Source organism: Lepidochelys olivacea (assembly GCF_965140295.1).
Source record: "Lepidochelys olivacea isolate rLepOli2 genome assembly, chromosome: 24".
In the NCBI taxonomy this organism is placed as follows: Eukaryota; Metazoa; Chordata; order Testudines; family Cheloniidae; genus Lepidochelys; species Lepidochelys olivacea.
In genome coordinates, this window is record NC_140434.1 from 6,343,493 (window position 1) to 6,361,674 (window position 18,182).

The following is an 18,182-nucleotide window of genomic DNA, read 5'->3' on the forward strand; positions in this document are numbered from 1 at the left end:
AGATGGGCTCATTGTATGCCGGGTCTGATCCTTCTCCCCTGCCATGAGTGGGTGCAGCCAGATGTTTAGCCCCAGGTGCACTCGATCAAGGCTGCTCCAGCCGTCGCTCCTGCGAGAGGAGCCAGCAGGAAGGTAGCAGTGTTGGGCTGATGCCTCGGCCTCGCTCCTACAAGGCATTTAGGTGCCTAACTCCCATCGAGTTTTAGGAGTTGGGCACCCAAATGCCTATGAGGAGCCAGGCTCTTGTTTCCCACCTGTGGATTTTTATTTTGGGCAGTGACACCTAGTGGCCAGAGGGGCAGGGTTTTAATGATTGCTGTTGAGGTTGAGTTCAGTATCCAGCGAGGCAAACGAACTGAGGCCCCCCACCCCACAGCAGCACAGCAGGCTCTGGCCCAGAGAGACCGAAGAGCCAGGCCCACAGCTACACCCGCGCTGCTGCAATCCTGGTAGCACCGGCAGCGGGATAAACTCGCCCTGCCCTGGGCCTCGCGTGCTGGGCTCCGACAGGAAGGGTTTTATAGCATTCATTTTTGCTTCCAAACTATTAGGGCTGCAACAGTGATTCTGTCAGGACGACCCCCTTCCTCCTAACCCGAAACGTTCCCAGGGCCGCCCCCACCAACCCCTGAGTCACAGCTCCCCAGCTGCTGTAGCGGGTCAGTGCGCTAGCCAGCTGGCCTAGTGGTCAGGCAGTTCTCAACCATCTGCTCATTCTGGAGATGGTCCCACCTCAGTCCCTCCTGGGCGTCCCTTCTTCTCCCCAGGGGTCTGGCATGACAGAGGGGAATGGGAGCAGGGAAAAAGGAACCCAGGCCCTCCCACTCCACGGGGTCCCAACCCAGGGCTCTAAAGGGATGTTGCAGTGTCCGGTCCCCTCCTTGGTCCACCCTAGTTTAAACAGCCTCCTGGGTTGCTTCCTACCGGACTGTGGTTCCTCCGGTTGGGGGCATGCTTAGACTGCCGGGGGGAGACACATCCCATTCTTCGGGGCCTCTTGGGGGTTTCAGCTCACAAAGGTGTGTGGAGGTGAGGGGGAGGATATGGATTTCCACTTTTGAGCCGCTCTTCCCACAGCTCCTAGTGCCCTTTTAAAAGGTCCCTCCACCTGGAGTACGCCCTGCAGCTGCTAAGGGGTGGGGCCTCCCTAGCCCAGTAGTGCCCTATGTCTTGCTCCGGTTAGTGTGGAGTCCGTCAGCCCCCACAAGTCTAAGAGAATTTCCCAGCTTGTCCCTTTGGCTGGATCCCTACCCCTCTGCATCCTTCCACTGACTACCCCTGCTGCATTGCATCAGACACAAACTTCTGGTCTTCCTCTGCAACGCCCTTCACAGCCACTCCCCTAATCATCTCTCATTCACTATGGGAAGGTCAAGTCCTGCCTGTGAGCAGACCACGAGGCAGCCTCCACAGCCTCCTTGTTACACTTCCAAACGAGCACCTCCAGCCTTTCTCCCACTGCCTTTAAACTCCCACAAAGCTACCTCGTTAGCCTCCTTCAAATCCCACCTTACAACTTCCCCTGTGCCTACAAAAAACTGAACAGCGACCAGGCAGCTGGTGTGCTGACTCCCCTGCCTGGCATGCTGGTCAAAATAATCTCCTCCTTTCCTTGTACTTCCCCATCTGTCTGTAATCAGCGGTTGTCTCTTCTCTTACACCTTGTAAGCTCCCTGGGGCAGGGACCATCCTGAATGAATTTATGCAGCGCCTAGTACCAGGGGGCCTGAGCCACTACAGCACAGATAATAAATAACTCCTTGCAAGGGCAGACACTGTTATGGGGAAGCCAGCTGGACTGTCTTCTGCTTTGCGCATCAGCAAAGCCATCAGCTTCCAACTGCAGAATCTTCACACCTCGGGAAGGGTGAGGCGCAGAAGCAATGGGTGGCTTTCCAGAGGAGCAGGCTGCAGCGTTAGCAATTAGGAAAGTCTTTCATGTCTGAAAGGGAGCAACGGGGATTCAGAGAGAATCCAACCTGCTGTAAACTCCAGCTCACTTTTCTGGCTCTAATTGGATCCTAAAGGAGAGGTCAACTTTTTAATAAAACTAATGCTTCCATCTGGATTTTTTACAGCATTATTTGTGTACTAATTAACTCCTAAGAGCCCTATAAACAAACCAGCTTAAAAATAAACAATCAGGAAACCAGAGTAATTTTATCTTGCACTGTCAACGCTACAACCAGCATCTGTACTTCATGCAGGTCTCCCCCAGAACAGGCAGGAGCGAATTATTTTTATCTACAAGGAAACATGATTATAAACCCACAAAAACTGGCAGGAGAACCTGGAAGTACTTGGAGACTTCTTTTTTTGGAACTAACTAGATTTCAAGCTAAGAGGTGCTATCTTTTATTGGATCAATTTCTGTTGGTAAGAGAGACGCTTTCAAGCTCCCACAGAGCCCTTCTTCAAGTCTGGGGTTTCAAGATGACAGCGGCCCTTCAAAGCATCTGGTGAATCAAGGGCCATATCTCTTCCCCATCTTCAAATGGAGACTTTTAAGCCTTTATTCAGTCAGTCTCCACCCTCACCCCTTTCTAGCTGTCAAGGGAGGTGTGAAACTTTCCACACAGCACCTCTGCTTTTATACCTTCCCAATTAACAGCTTCACTTGTGTGATCGCATTGAATTTGTTAGAGGAGCTGGGAAGATTCTAAAGATATAGCTATGCCAGGTTTGCCTAACCAGGCATCATCCATATTTGGGGTCGGGAAGGAATTTTCCTCCAGGGCAGATTGGAAGAGGCCCTGGAGGTTTTTCACCTTCCTCTGTAGCATGGGGCACGGGTCACTTGCTGGAGGATTCTCTGCTCCTTGAAGTCTTTAAACCATGATTTGAGGACTTCAATAGCTCAGACATAGGTGAGAGGTTTTTCGCAGGAGTGGGTGGGTGGGTGAGTGAGATTCTGTGGCCTGCATTGTGCAGGAGGTCGGACTAGATGATCATAATGGTCCCTTCTGACCTTAATATCTATTCAGGGCACAGACCCTACCTGCATCTTCAGGACAGACCTTCTAATTCCTAGCTGGAGACTGGGGAGAGGGCACGACCTCATTGCCAAAAAGATCTCTCAAAGGAGATGAGGTTTAGGGTCAGATGGCAGCACGACTCTGGGATTGTGAGAACTAGATTGTATTCCTAGTTCTGCCCCTGACTGATTGGGACCTTGGGCAAGTCACTGCATAGTTTCGTAGAGCTTAAGGCCAGAATGGACCATTAGATCATTTAGTTTGACCTCCTATAGAATAAGGCTGTTAAATTTCACCCCTTTATCAAGCCCAGGCATCACTTCCAGAAAGGCCTCCAGGCTGGAGCTAAAGATGTCAAGAGACAAGGAAGTCACATCTTCCCTTGGCAGATCGTTCCAGTGGTAAATTGCCCTCCCTGGTGCCTTGTTCCTACTTGGAATTTGTCTGGTTGCAGCCCTTGATTCTCATTCTGACTTTCTCCAGCAGCTGGGGGAGTCTTTTAGTCTCCAGCAGGCACCGATCCACTGAAATTGAGGCACCGTTCATTTTTCTTTTAGATCAGCTAAACCATGCCAGCGCTTTACGTTTCTCACCGTAAGGTGTTTTCTGCAGCCCTGGAATTATGTTTTGGGCCCTTTCTGCCCCCCTTCTCCAACATCTTTTTTTAAAATGTGGACACCAGAACGGGAGGCAGTATTCATCTCACCACTGCCATCTCCAGGGGTGAAATCACCTCCCTACCCCAATTCCCGTGTATGCACCCAAGGATTGCATTAGCCCTTTGTGCCGCAGCCTGGCCCTGAGAGCTCCTGGTGAGTTTCTTCTCCACTAGGACCTCTTGATCCTTCTCACCCTCTAGCTTGTCCACTTACATTGTAAGCTATTTGAGGCAGGGCCTGTCTCTCACTATGCATCAGTGCAGGGCCCAGCACATGCAGCCTTGATCTTGGTTTGGGGCCTCCCCAATCATACAAGCAATAATAAATCCATCCAAAATAAATGTCCCTCTGATCCCTGGTTTACAAAGTCTAATGGAAACAGGGTTAAAAAGAAAAGATAGGAACAGCACCTGCCTCGTTTGCAAAGCAGGCATCAGGCAGGGGATCCGGAAAGTGAAATCGATCAGACACAAGACCATAAACAAGAGGGAAGCTGATTAGTCTATTTCCACTGCACAAGCTGAGTGAAGTGCAAAATGACAGCAGCACAAAGTAAATTAGAGTTCTAATGTCCTAGGTGACAGATCCAGCTGAGTGAGGTAAATCAGAGAAAAGCTCCATCGTTTGGAAGACACATCAATAAACCCACTTGCTTTTATTCCAGTCAGGCCATTATCATCAGGCAAGAGCTCTTATCTTAGTGAGATGCTCGCTGCTAGGACACAAGACATGCGCTGTGTAGGGAGGAGTGAGAAGTGTGTCCCTGGGTATGTTCTGGATTGAAGCACACGCTTAGCTGGGCTTTGAGATTAGAGACTGGAGGCCAACGTAGCAGCAGCGCTGGGGTCTCACTAGCTGAGAATGCCAAAGTGCTCTGCTAAATGGAGCTCTCAGACCCCCTAACGCCACAAATTCACATAGCACATTCCAGCTAGCCGAGTGCTTTACCTAGGGTACAAAGCATCCACCCCACGAACTGACAGAGAATCGTTCCCTGAAGCATATCGACTCAGGTACTCTGTACACTCTAGATTGGAGCAAGGCCAGAATCTTAACCTTCAGCCTAAGGTTCCATGGCTGGTTAGAACGAGAGTTGATCAAAAAATGTAGAAGGAACAGCTTTCCTTTGGAAAAACACCAGAGTTTCGTCTAAATGTTTCAGGGGAACATACTGATTTCAACAGTTTTTTGATGGGAAAAACTGAGTGGGTTTTTTTGGACAGTGTTTTGATTAATTTTGGTTATAAAGTTTTCTACTGCATTAACTTTATCTAGATAATCTGTCTCATTTAACAATATACTGAAATATTTTAATATAAAAGTAAGAAAACAACACACTTCCACCCTAGCAAGACATTTGATGGGACTGAATCAAAATTTCTTGAAATTTTCATTTCATGAGACATTTTGGCTTTTCGTTCCCAATTGGAATGATTTTTTGTTTCAAAATGTCAGAACTCCTCGTGGAATGGAAATTCCAGTTCCCAACCAGCTCTCATTACTACCCTTTCTATCACCCTAAATAATTCCTCTCCTCCTTTGCCTTCGCTTAACCAAGCTGGACTCATTTAAGTGAGAATGCAACCCCACACTCTGGGTGTCCCTAAACCTCCAACTGCCAGAAGCTGGGATTGGAGGACAGGGGATGGATCAGTCGATAAATTGCCCTGTTTGGTTCACACCCTCTGAAGCATTTGGCACTAGCCACTGTCCAAAGACAGGATACTGGGTTAGACGGACCATTGTTGTCAGCCAGCATGGCTGTTCTTACGTTCTTAAGGAAGAGGCAGTGGGCTGGCTGGTTAGGAGATATGTTCGTAGAGCTGTACGTGGTAGCCTAATACTGGCATAGCTTTGAGACGTCTTGGCCAAGAAGCACAGAGGATGCCTGCAGGCATGGCTGCATTATGCCAGTGCTGCCAGCCCTTTACCTTCACGATCAACAGCCCCCCCAAAGGAACAACGATGCAGAAACAGGATTCTAGCACGTAAATAAACGTTTGCGTGAGGATCCAATGATACACGCTGCCGGGATCCAAAGAACACCAGGCCCTATGGACTCCTCAAGATGTGGCGCAGGGGCTGGTAGGCTGTGGAATGCAAAGATAAAAAATCATACCAGCCTCAAAGGGCAATGCCCAAGGTGTTTATTTGAAAACGGCCAACCTCAGTCAGTTCACATAGAAAAAAAATTCATTAAAATCAAGTTATCTTCTCGAAATGATGGAGACAAGAGCAGGGAGAGGAAAATTAAAAGTAACACTGTTAAAGGGAATAGCAGGGTTTTCACAGGGGCAACGAGACACTGACGGCTCCGATCACGCTTCCTGTTCTCAGGAACATTAGTCCAAAAAGAAACCAAAATCCAAGGTAGGAGAGAGAGGAATTTGCAGTAGGAAGGTTCTTCTGCTGGCCGGGTCCTGATGCGGCTGCGTTTATGGAAGGGGTCCCCTCAAAGGCCCACGAGGTGGCACGGGGGGCCTCTGGGCAGGACGAGGCGGCAGAGGGACCCGCTGGTAGCCATAGGGCGGTGGGCGGGGAGGGCCACTGTAACCATGGGGAGGCATCAATGGAGGCGGCCCACGCATGCCGTGGTGGGGCATGGGGCCCGGGTGACCTGCAAGGACAGAGCGTAGCGACATTAAACCCTAGCTGAAGGAAGTAAAGATGGCAGCTCCGATCCAGGGCCCAGCTGCACGAGCCTCTTGCACAAGATTTTTCAGGTACCACAAGCCACAAATTGATTTCGAAGTCAAGAGGCTATTCAGAGCTGGAACTCTTGGCTGGGGCCTCTGGAGGGATGTCGAGCTGGGCACAGCCCTACAGGCATCTCTCGTCCTCGGGGCCCTCCCCACACCTCAAGCAGGAGTCTGGTCTCAGCGAAGTGAACTGGTCAGTGAAATGACGCAGCTCTGGGCAAAGCAACTGCTGTACCAGGATGCCAGTTACCTGAGGCCCTGCCTCCCCACCTGATTCCTTGCAGCAGGGCTCGAGGCAGAAGGGACATGAGCCCCCACCCTCCCACTCCACCAGCAGGATCGGAGAAGAGGCACTTTATCGCTCAATCCCTTCCTAGCTGGGAAGCAGGCAGGGAAACCCTTAGTCGCCCACCTCAGGCGCCTTTCAGCCAAGGATCTCAAAGGAAACATCCCCACTCAACGCCTGGGAAAAGCAGGCAGATGACATGGGACGCGGCCAAGGTCACACAGCAAGGCAGCGGCAGAGCCAGGAATTGAACTCAGGAGTCCTCACTCCCAGGCCCCTGATCCACCCACAGAGCCACGCAGCATCACGAGGCAGAGGAAACTGCTCGCGGTTCCCCCTTCTCAACAGCTCCCAGCCAGAGATCTCACTCCAAGCATAGGGCTGACCTCCAAGGCTGTGACGTAACCAGCCACCATTTCAGACCTCAGTCTTCCTCTTCTCACCACCCATCTGAACTAGCAAATGGATGCCACAGGCCTGGGCTGGTATTAGGCCCTTCACTCCTGATAGTGCCCACTCTCACTCTGGCATATAAACACCCCATCTCACAGGTTCCCACTTACCCATGGGTGACCCGAAATGGGGCCCTCTGGGCGGCATGCCCATCGGGGGTGGTCCGGGGTGGGGCATGCCGTGGGGCGGTCGGGGCGGGGGCTGGCCTCCTGACCCTGGAGGCCCTGGATGATGATGCTGTCCCATCCCGGGTGGTCCGTGATGCACCTGCATGGGCGGCATCCCTAGGGAAAAGCACAAGTCTTTAGATCCCCTCAGACATTCAAAGCAGCTGATTAGAAACTAAGTTCTGCTGAGCCCACTGACCACATGAGCTGCCGGACAGGACTCCAGGATCCCAGCGACCTCGAGGCAACCAGGGCTTGGGGGACGTGACTAGTCCCAATAGCATTTTTACTGGCCACTAGAGCAACTCGAATTCCAGCAGGTGGGAGGATTGTACCAGAGAATTCAAGGCCAGAAAGGCCCATTAGATCACCTAGTCTGACCTTCTGCATAGCCCAGGTCAGAGAATCTCACAGCTAGCCCTGTAGTGAACCAGAGCCTTGTGTTTGGCTAACATATCTCCAGAGAGGCCTCCACTCTGGATTTAGAGACTTCGACAGACAGACAATCCACCACTTCCCTTGGGAGTTTGCTCCAGCAGTTAAACTCCCTGGTAACATCTTATTTCCAGTCTGAACGCATCGGGCTCTAGCTGCCAGCCATTGGTTCCCGGTCTGCCTTTCTCCGCTAATTTAAAGAGCCCTTCAGTGCCAATCTGTGACAAAGTGGGACTATTCTTAATGTTTCCTCTGAATACTGTAGGGATGCCTGAGTTTCCCCTAGGCATTTCCTGAGTCTCTAGGTGGTGGGATAAGGGGGTGTAATTGTTGCAGAGCACAGGGCCAGTGTACATCAAGGGCCAACACTCTGTCCCCTGGCAACTGATGGCCTAGACCCTTCCCCACTGCAAGGTGAGAGCTAAAGGGCTGGAGAAAAAAGGAATCAGGTGACCTCCTGGCCTGGGAAAGGGACAAAGCCCAGATGAGGAGGGGCTGAAGGGCGAGTCAGTTTGGGCTGGCTGGGGACGAGGAGTGAAGGGCAGATGTGGTTGTCTGGCTCACTGCCTCCCAAAATGGACCCGGCTGAGGGGTCCTGTTCTCTGTACCTACAAGCTCTGTTTTAGACCATGTTCCTGTCGTCTAATAAAACTCTGTTTTAGTGGCTGGCTGAGAGTCACGTCTGACTGCGAAGTTTGGGGGCAGGGCCCTCTGGCTTCCCCAGGACCCCGCCTGGGCGGACTCACCGTGGGAAGCGCACGGAGGGTCAGAGGACGCTGAATGCTCCGAGGTCAGACCCAGGAAGGTGGAAGCCATGTGAGCTGTTTGCCCTGCAGACAGTCTGCTCCCAGAGAGGAGACTTCCCCAGGGTCCTGCCTGGCTTCGTAGGAGCAGTTCCAGAGCATCACCCGGGGACGCCGTGACACAACCAAGAAACTTGGTGTTGTTAATCATGCACGTGATCTAAGGTGCCACCCGCAGCCTTCAGCGTGGCACAGACAGGAGAGTGAGAAACAGCTACCAGCTGCATTTCCCAGGCTCACTTTTAAGAAGAGCCAGCACGGCCAATGGATTTGAAATTTTCCCTTGGCAAGCTGTAGTGGCATGACCCAGTTACGCCACTGACAACTTAAAAGGGGGAAAAGGTGGGGACAGGCACCAGGCACTGGAGTAAAGAGACAAAGGAAGAGGGGAAAGAGATTCTTTTAAAAAAAAAAAAAAAACACCACAGATTCTTCTCTTTTCCCCTTTAACAGAAATCCAGGTGCCCGAACACACCTCCGCAGGCCAGGCACCGAATGTGATGGGCCTTTCACTGCTGTATGTAACCGTCTACTTTAAAGCACTGAAAGCCAGCGTGTAATAGGAGACCACAGCCATCTGTCACTAACACAGCCAAATCTGCAATTATACAAAGCCTCCTAATCAGACATAAGGGAGAGAGGTGACTTCCTAACAGACAGAGCTGGGTTCACAGTTTAGAGCGGGGGTGGGCAAACTTTTTGGCCCAAGGGCCACATCGGGGTTGCAAAACTATATGGAGGGCCAGGTAGGGAAGGCTGTGACTCCCCAAACAGCCTTGCCCCCGCCCCCTATCTTCCCCATCCCACTTCCCGCCCCCCTCAGAATCCCTGACCCTTCCAACCTCCCTCCCCCCACTCCTTGTCTCCTGACTGCCCCCGCCCATAACTGCCCCCCGGGACCCCATCCCCTATCCAACCCCTACTTCTCCCTGTCCCCTGACTGCCCCAACCTCTATCCACAGCCCCAACTCCTGACAGGCCCCCTGGGACTCCCATGCCTATCCAACCCCTGTTCCCCATCCCCTGACTGCCCCCCACGGAACTCCCGACCCATCCAACCGCCCCCTGCTCCCTGTCCCGACTGCAGCCCCGGAACCCCTCGCTTCCCACCCCTTTACCATGCCGGAGCCAGCCACGCTGCCCGGCAAGAGCGGTGGGTCAGAGCGCGGACGGCGCAGTGTGCTCAGCCTGCAGGGAGGACGTCAGCGGGGGAGGGGCCGGGGCCTAGCCTCCCCGGCCGGGAGCTCAGGGGCTAGGCCGGACGTGGCCCGCGGGCCGTAGTTTGCCCACCTCTGGTTTAGAGCAGGGAGGATTAAAAAAATCATGATTTTAAAAAGATTTCTGTTTAAAATCAGAGGGTTTTTTTAGCTTGCATGTTGCTAGTTCTTTGATTCCCTCCCATTTTATAGTCTTATATTGGTAAAGGGAAAGTTCTGTATTTGTTCCTTTACCAGAATTTCAGATTTGACATGGAGAGTCGTTTGCCTGCTAAGAAGCTTCACACTTCAATCTTCATCTATGCTGCAGAAGACAAGTCCAGAGCCTCATTCACACTCTTATTGCAAGAACGCCACAAACTCTCACGCAAGATTGATAAATAAATAGCCCACGCTGGGTCTGCAACCCCTGCCACCTTCCCATACACTGAACTTCCCAAAATCGGAAAAAGCTGAAAGGCTTTGACCAGGCTGCACTCCCCCATCTGGGGCTTATGCTCCTAAATCTTGTAGGTGCTTTACAAAACTCCCACCCAAAGGTGCTTAAATACGGGCTTAAGGAGCCTAACATCAGGCTCTTTCTGAATATTTTGGAATGGGCAAATAAAAAAAGTTACAGTCACTTTGGATGGGTCTCCACTAGATAGGCTACAGGTGGGCTGCTGCAGTGTAGACGCTACGGCGATGGAAGGGGTTCACACCCTGAGAGCCGTAGCTAAGCCGGTGTAGACAGTGCTAGGTGGACAGAAGAATTCTTCCGCCAACCAAGCTCCCGCCTCTCGGGGATGTGGATTTACTACAGCGGCAGGAGATCGCCATCCGTCTCCGTAGTTCGTAGTGAGCCACTGCAGCCTTTCTAGTGCAGACATACCCTTAAAAACCTCACACCGCCATAGCTCTGTTGGTCATAGTGGGGAAAAGCCACCCCCCCCAGTGGCACAGCTATGCAGACACAGCCCTAGTGTAGATGCAGCTGTGTCCATAGGAGAGGCGTCCTGTTGGCTTAACTAACCTCACGCAGGGGCTGGACCACCACCTCCCGCCAGAAAAGCTTCTGTCGGCATGTGCTGCCGTCTACACTAGCGGCTATGCCGGCATAGGCTCTGCAGCACAGAAACAGCCATGCTCACTTTTCAGTCCGAACACCGAAGCGGTTTTGTTCTGAAGTGACACAGATTTTATGCCACTCCAGGTTTTTTTTAAAAAGCTAAAAATATCATTTTAGCCCCCATCCTGCAAACACCTGAGCACGTGCAGAACTTTAAAACTATTCCAGGGAGGAAAGGTACGCAGCTGCTTAAGCGCTTGCAGGACCGGAGCCTGAATTTTTAATGTTTGGGGGCTGCGGGGAGGGTGTTTTGTAAGATTCGCCCTTCGCAAGAACGGCATAAAAAAATAGCATTTATAATTCAGGCCACAGATTTGAATGTAAAGTTGCAACTGCATACCTTTTCAGATTAAATTTACAAAGCCTCAACTTGATTTAAGTCAATAAATTAAATCTCTCTCTCTCTCTCGTGATTTAAAAACAACGATCCATGATAAAACACCTTGGTTTAAATCACTTCACCCTGGTTTAGACGTCCGTTTGGTCCGCACTCTAGAAAAGGCATTCAGAAGAGCAGATCGCAGAGAAAGCCTGAAAATCCCCAGCTCTTTCCTTGCATTTAATCAGTAAATCTCAAAGCACTCTGCAAAACTCAGCCAATTTTACAGGTAGGGAAACTGAGGCACAGAGAGGGGCCGTGACTTGCCCAACATCACCCACCAGGCCAGGAATAGAACCCCCGGGTTTCCCAAGTCCAGTCCAGTTCTCTGTGCACTAGGCCACACCGACTCTCTGATACCTACCTGGATGATGCATCCCCCCAGGTGGGAAAGGATGTGGGTGAGGAGGGTGCCCTCCACTGGGAGTGCCCCCTGAAGGAGGACCCGGGGCACCTGCTCCTGGTGGCATGGGTGGAGGCGGCATGGCAGGAGGCATTCCTGGGGGCATTGCTCCAGGTGGCGGCACTGGTGGGGGAAACGATCCTGGGGGTGGAATGCCTGAAAAGAAAGATGAGTCAGTGAGAAAAAACTTGACCACCTGGGTTAGCATCAACAAACCACAGAGAGGAGTCAGAATGAACTGGCCTCGGCAGCAGCCACATGGCCACCTGCTAGTGCGAGCAAGTGCCAGCGAGCCCTGCCTGCTGCTGGAGAGCCTGCATCACCCGTAGCATCTCGCCTGCTACGTTATAGCCCATGCGGTCTCTGCCAAACCAGGAGTGCCACAGATCGTCCGAAGGCCTCAATGATTTCAGCCAGCACACACAGCCAGTAATCTTCTACAGAGCATCTCACCCAATGGTCTCAATATAACCCCGCAGTGCCCTGAGTTGAGGGTCATACCCCCACTTTACAGAGACAAAAGTGCGGCACAGGGATTAAGCAACTTGCCTGAACTCACACAGCCAGTCAGTGGCAGACAGGAACAGGACCAGGGAGTCCTGACTCCATTCCCCAGGTTCTAGATGACTGAGGTCACGCCAGCTACCTGCAGACCTCTTGGGTAGGTCTGAGAGCAGAACACATGGCCGACTGCTCTGGGGACTAATGGCCAACTTTACCCCTGAGCGTGGTGGGGAAAACTGCAAGCAGTTTGCAAGCACCCGAAGGAACCAGGGTTCACGATGGAGCAGCAGAGTTTTCAGCCACGCAGTTCAGCTCTGAATCCAGGCTTCAGCCATGATCCAGATCAGAGCGCCCTCTAGTGAGTCATCCACACCGCTCTCGGCAGCCCAGCACCCCCTAGCAATGCACTACGGCACTGGTTCAAGCACCAACTAGAGCAGGGGTGGGAAACTTCTTAGCCCAAGGGCCATATCTGGGAATGGAAATTGTATGGCAGGCCATGAATGCTCACAAAATTGGGGGTTGGGGTGTGGGAGGTGAGGGCTCCGGCTGGGGATGCGTGCTCTGGATGAGGGGCTGGGGGCGCAGGCGGGTACTCTGGGCTGGGACTAAGGGGTTTGGAGGGCCGGAGGGGGACCATGACTGGGGCATGGGGCTGGGGCGCGGGAGGGAATCAGGGGTACAGGTTCTGGGTGGCACTTACCTCAAGCAACTCCCAGAAGCAGCGGCATGTCCCCCCTCTGGCTCCTATGTGGAGACACGACCAGGCGGCTCTGCGCGCTGCCCTGTCCACAGGCGCCGCCCCACAGCTCCCATTGGCCACAATCCCTGGCCAATGGGAGATGTGGGGGCAGCACTTGGGGCAAGGGCAGTGTACGGAACCCCCTGGCTGCCCCTACACATAGAAGCTGGAGGGGGGACATACTGCTGCTTCCGGGAGCCGCATGGAGCGGGGCAAGCCCAGGACCCCACTCCCCGGCAGGAGCTCGAGGGCTGGATTAAAACGTCTGGAGGGTCAGATGCGGCCCCTGGGCCGCTGTTTGCCCACCCCTGAACTAGAGGGAAGAGTGCCCCTTAGTGAGTCACCGCACCACTCTCTGCGGCACAGCACCCCCTAGCAATGCTCCGCAGCCATGTCATACCTGAAGGGTCCCTCTAGCCTATGGAAACTTGCAGCCAGAGTTCCCCGCAAGCACAAAAAGCACCACACAGCATGTGCTCACCTGGAGGGTTGACGCCTGGCCCCAAGGACGTGACGACAGGAGTTGGCACCGATGGAGGAGGAGGGGCGTCTGCAAAAAGCTGATGGGGCCGGTCTGCCTGAGAGAGGGGGTTCTGGGCAGCCAGCAGCCGCTCCGCGGCAGAGCCGTGCCGCTCGCCTTTGGAATCCTTCTTGAAGGCATAAGAGACGGTGATAGGACGGTTGCACAGGTACTGTCCGTTCATGGCCTCAATGGCGGCGTCGGAGGCGTCGAAGCTGGCGAAGTTGATGAAGGCGTAGCCCTTGGAGTTCCCCGTGTCAGGGTCCCGCATGATCTTGGGGGTCTGCAGGATGACCCCGAAGGCGCTGAAGGTGTCGTACAGCAGTTTCTCGTCGATCTCCGGGTCCAGGTTACCGATGAAGATGTTGGCGCCCACGTCCAGGTTCTTGTTGTGGGCCGAGGCCTTGTTCACGCGGATCGGCTTCCCATACAGCTTGATCATGTTCATGATTTTAATGGCGTAGTCAGCATCTTCCTCGCTGAGGAATTCCACGAACCCATAACCTGCAACACGTACCCCAGCAGAGCCCTTTATAGCCAGATACACTCCATAATCTCTCTATGTCACCCACACCATCCCCCTGGTTGATCTCAAGGCTCCATCATTTCTCCACTGTTGATGCAATAATCTTCTCCTCTGCAGCTCTCCTGAAATAATCTCTCTCCTCCTTGCTTATCCAGAACTGGCTGGAACAACTGAGGAGGCTAACTGCCCCCCTACAGATAGGAGAACTCTCACTGCATCATCTAGCATCCAGAACCACCTCATTCTATGTCTCCACCTTCTCCACTCCATCTCATTTCAAACTGTCTTCCTCCCTCATCTGCAGCTATTGATTTCTCTCCCACTCTGCTTCTAAAGCCTGGTCTAGACACAAAATTAGACCAGTCTAAAGGTGCGATTTCAAACCTGATTTATTTAAATTGGTGCAGTTTTGCATGTGGACACGCTCATCAAGTTGAACCTGGCTTATCAATTTAGCTTGCACCTGTAATTCACAGCTGCAAGCTAACCTAGATTTAAACAGCTATGAGTATCCAAAGAGAAATCTGTACCAGTTTCACTAAGATCTGACCTACACTTCAGAAGTTTTCCAGCATTGCTATGTTGGTTATGAGTGTGAAATAATCACACCCCTAAATGGCATAGCTGTGTCAACAGAGGCCCACGTGTAAATGCAGTTATACCAACAAGTCAGTCCTTTTGCTGCTACAGCTTATACAGTATAAGCTATAAGAAAAGGAGTACTTAGAGACTAACCAATTTATCTGAGCATAAGCTTTCGTGAGCTACAGCTCACTTCATCGGATGCATTCAGTGCTATAGCTCACGAAAGCTTATGCTCAAATAAACTGGTTAGTCTCTAAGGTGTCACAAGTACTCCTGTTCTTTTTGTGAATACGGACGAACATGGCTGCTACTCTGAAACCTGTCAGTATAAGCTATAGAACTCTTTTACTGGTATACACTGTCTCCCCCTTGGGAACGTTTGCCAGTATAGCTGCCCGGGCCCGGCCCGGCCTTGTGTGGACAAGGCCTAAGTCTCAATTGGTTTTAAAAGTAACGGTGCATCTTGGTGCAGAGACAAGCTTTTACTCTTTAAAGTAACAAGTGGGGTGAGACAATGTACAGAATGAGATGTGGTAGGTATTTCATCTTAGAACAAATGGCAACATACACACAAAGTAAACTGAAACCCAGGAGAATTACTTCGATTATAAAACCTATGGGGAAGGGCCTGTCTGGTCAGTGTTTGTACAGACCTGGCACCATGGTGTTCTGATCCACAACTGGGGCTCCTCCACGCTGCCACAACACGGCTAATTGTCTCAGTTCTGTCTGAACGTTTTACACAGACTATTGCTACAAGTGACATGTAAAATGACTAGAAATGGGATTTTTAATCCTTTCCATACAGGGAGAAGATACATATGTCTGCCGGCAAAATAACGTATCCACAGGGCACTCGTTCAGAGACATGTCTTTGAAGGGACCGGTCAATATCTCACCTTGATGTTGACCAGTGACTCGATCTTTGGGCATGTGGGTATTGACCACTGGTCCTGCCTGCAGAAAGAGCTCCCATAACAGCGGCTCGCTGACCTTCTCATCCAGGCCACCGACATAAACTGTAGCATCTTGAGGGGGGGAGAGGAGATGGTGATTGGTTATGTTGATCTGAAGAGCAATCTCTTGAACATTTCAGATGAGTTAAGAACTCTCCCTCAAACAGACCAGCTCTGGATCCCCATGGGTTTGAGCTCGAGTCCATGAAGTCAAAGCAAAACTTTCCTCGACTTAAACAGCTCAAGACTGGACCCTTAATGAAACATACGTCTCTGGAGTAAGTACATTGACATCTAATAAACCAATGTTAAATGATTAAGAACATTGTTTACAGTGAAGACGTGCTCCAAAGAGGTGATAATCCCTAACTCTTATCTAGCACTTTCCTTCAGTAGCTTTCACAGTGCTTTACATTATATAGACGGGGAAACTGAGTCACTGAGAAGGCAAGCCCAAGGTCAACCAACAGAGCCAAGAATAGAACCCCAGGTGTTCCGAGGGCCAGCCCAGGGCTCTAGCCACCAGGCTGCGCTGCCTCCCCTTGTACTACAAGGAAGTGACTCCCCTTAAACCACACATTTGTACCGTGTCACCCTCACACCATATCTGATGATGTCGCAGTCAGTTGTCCCCCACTCATTGCCAAGGCAACACAAAGTGGATACTTCAGATCAAACTGGTGTAGAACCCCTGGCTGACCACTGCCGTCCGCAGCCCAAGCCCTGAAACATGAACATCAGTTACCCCGCTGAATGCTGGTTCCTATTTTGAACTAGGAAATCTGTTATTTTATTGCATTTCCAACCAAGTCTGCTGCTGTCTATACCAAACACCAGAGCAGTCCCTGGCGATATGAGGCCTCTGTGCTGCCGAAGGGCTTTCCACACAAAGCACTGCGCACCTCTTCTTAGACTAACCCTCACGAGCTCCCGATAGAGAATCGCTGTTATGACACCTATTGTATGGAGGAAACTGAGGCAGAAAGAGGGGAAACAATTTGCCCAGGGCTGCAGTGTGCGCCAGTAACAGAGCCAGGAACAGAACCCAGGAGTCCTGAGTGCCAGTCCTGCACCCTGACAGCCTTCCCTTTATGGGTCCCACAGCTCCCCCCAGACGCCCAAAATGAATTGACTGAAATCAGATGCACAGCAAGGAGACTGAATCTAGCCCCGCCGTCCCAGCTTTTGGGGGGAGGCTCGGGCCCCCCAATCTAGGCCCCTACTGCAACTCCCACCACCATCTTTTGGGGGGGGGGAAAGGCTCGGGGGCCCCCAAGCTGGGACCCAGCCCGGCCCCCCCCGGCTTTTGGGGGGAGACTCAGGACCCCCAAGCTGGGACCCAGCCCCGCCCCCCCCTCAGCTTTTGGGGGGAGGCTCAGGACCCCCAAGCTGGGACCCAGCCCCGCCCCCCCCTCAGCTTTTGGGGGGAGGCTCAGGACCCCCAAGCTGGGACCCAGCCCCGCCCCCCCTCAGCTTTTGTGGGGAGGCTCAGGACCCCCAAGCTGGGACCCAGCCCCGCCCTCAGCTTTTGGGGGGAGGCTCAGGACCCCCAAGCTGGGACCCAGCCCCGCCCCCCCCTCAGCTTTTGGGGGGAGGCTCAGGACCCCCAAGCTGGGACCCAGCCCCGCCCCCCCCTCAGCTTTTGGGGGGAGGCTCAGGACCCCCAAGCTGGGACCCAGCCCCGCCCCCCCCTCAGCTTTTGGGGGGAGGCTCAGGACCCCCAAGCTAGGACCCAGCCCCGCCCCCAGCTTTTGGGGGGAGGCTCAGGTCCCCCAAGCTAGGACCCAGCCCCCCGGCTAGAGGGGAATCGGGCCCCAGCCCCTCGTGAGCGGGGACAAGGGGGTTCGAAGCCGCCGCCATTTACCCTGGTTCCTCTCGGAGATGGGCCCTGCCGCCATCTCGAACGCGCTCCCGCCTCCCCTCGGCCAGGCGGGCGACCTCCGACTTCCGCCCTTTCACACCCCCCCCCACTTCCGGCCACCGCGGCTGAAAAGGGGCGGTGCAGGCAGCGGCCATCTTGGGTGAGACCGGAAGTGGCCGTGCATGGAAGGAGCCATGGCGGCTAAGGGCGGAAGTCGACTTAGACGCACGCGTAGCCATGTTGCCTATGGGCGGAAGTGACTATCTTAGGCCCTATTTCCCCCCATGTGTAATTCATCCCCTCTCTGGGCCCCCAGGGGTTCAGAGCTTGTTCCCCTTTGATCTCACACCTTTGTGGTGACATATCATGACATAAACTCCCCCTAGCAAATCCACAGGCTCCTGTACCCAGTGCGGTGGATGCCCCCTCCCTGCAGGGCACCCCCATTGCTGGGTGGGGGATGAGCGGCTGCTTGACAGGGATCCCTGTTCCCCTTGGAGGCACAGAGTTGCTCAGTCTATGGTCAGTGGTGCTGGGGGGGGGGGGAAGAGAGGGGAAGAAGAGACAAGGACAGTTGTTTGGGCCTCTGAGGACCCCTGTTCCCCAACCGGAGAGACGAGAATAAAATTAAAAACCCAGCAAGAGGGGGTTTCATCCCCCTCGGACCGGGGTTAGAGAGAAAGACACCTAGGCCCCCATAATTGATGCCAGAAGCTCTGATATTAGGGGGACAAGCAGCGGGCAGAGTCAGCTACTCCATGATGCTTTATTGTCCTGCTGAACCTAACGGGGGCCCTCACTGCCCTTTCTGCACCTTTATTATGGAGCAAGTCCTTAGTCCTCTAGGGTGTCCAGCCTCATAGGGGAAGGATCTTCGTGCTCTTTGCAAAGCACTAATGGGAAA

At 52.9% G+C, this 18,182-nt stretch overlaps 1 protein-coding gene across 1 annotated transcript; it reads right to left on the reverse strand.

Moving 5' to 3' along the window:
• Positions 1 to 5,764: 5,764 nt before the first annotated feature.
• SF3B4 (splicing factor 3b subunit 4) lies at positions 5,765 to 17,389 on the reverse strand. The gene is made up of 6 exons (XM_084613659.1): positions 17,282 to 17,389; positions 15,361 to 15,489; positions 13,312 to 13,854; positions 11,546 to 11,740; positions 7,183 to 7,356; positions 5,765 to 6,251 (listed from the first exon to the last, which is right to left on the reverse strand). Exons 1-6 carry the CDS (start codon positions 17,313 to 17,315, stop codon positions 6,070 to 6,072), a joined length of 1,257 nt encoding a protein of 418 aa, XP_084469785.1. The 5' UTR covers positions 17,316 to 17,389; the 3' UTR covers positions 5,765 to 6,069.
• Positions 17,390 to 18,182: the final 793 nt, after the last annotated feature.

What these genes read in the sequence shown, in the direction of transcription:
- SF3B4 (XM_084613659.1), bottom strand. Translation starts at nt 17,315, where the DNA reads ATGGCGGCAGGGCCCATCTCCGAGAGGAACCAGG. An exon ending in AGTCACTGGTCAACATCAAG is followed by an intron (nt 13,855 to 15,360) that starts GTGAGATATTGA and finishes TACGTGTTGCAG; the next exon opens with GTTATGGGTTCGTGGAATTC. An exon ending in GCCAGGCGTCAACCCTCCAG is followed by an intron (nt 11,741 to 13,311) that starts GTGAGCACATGC and finishes CTTTCTTTTCAG; the next exon opens with GCATTCCACCCCCAGGATCG.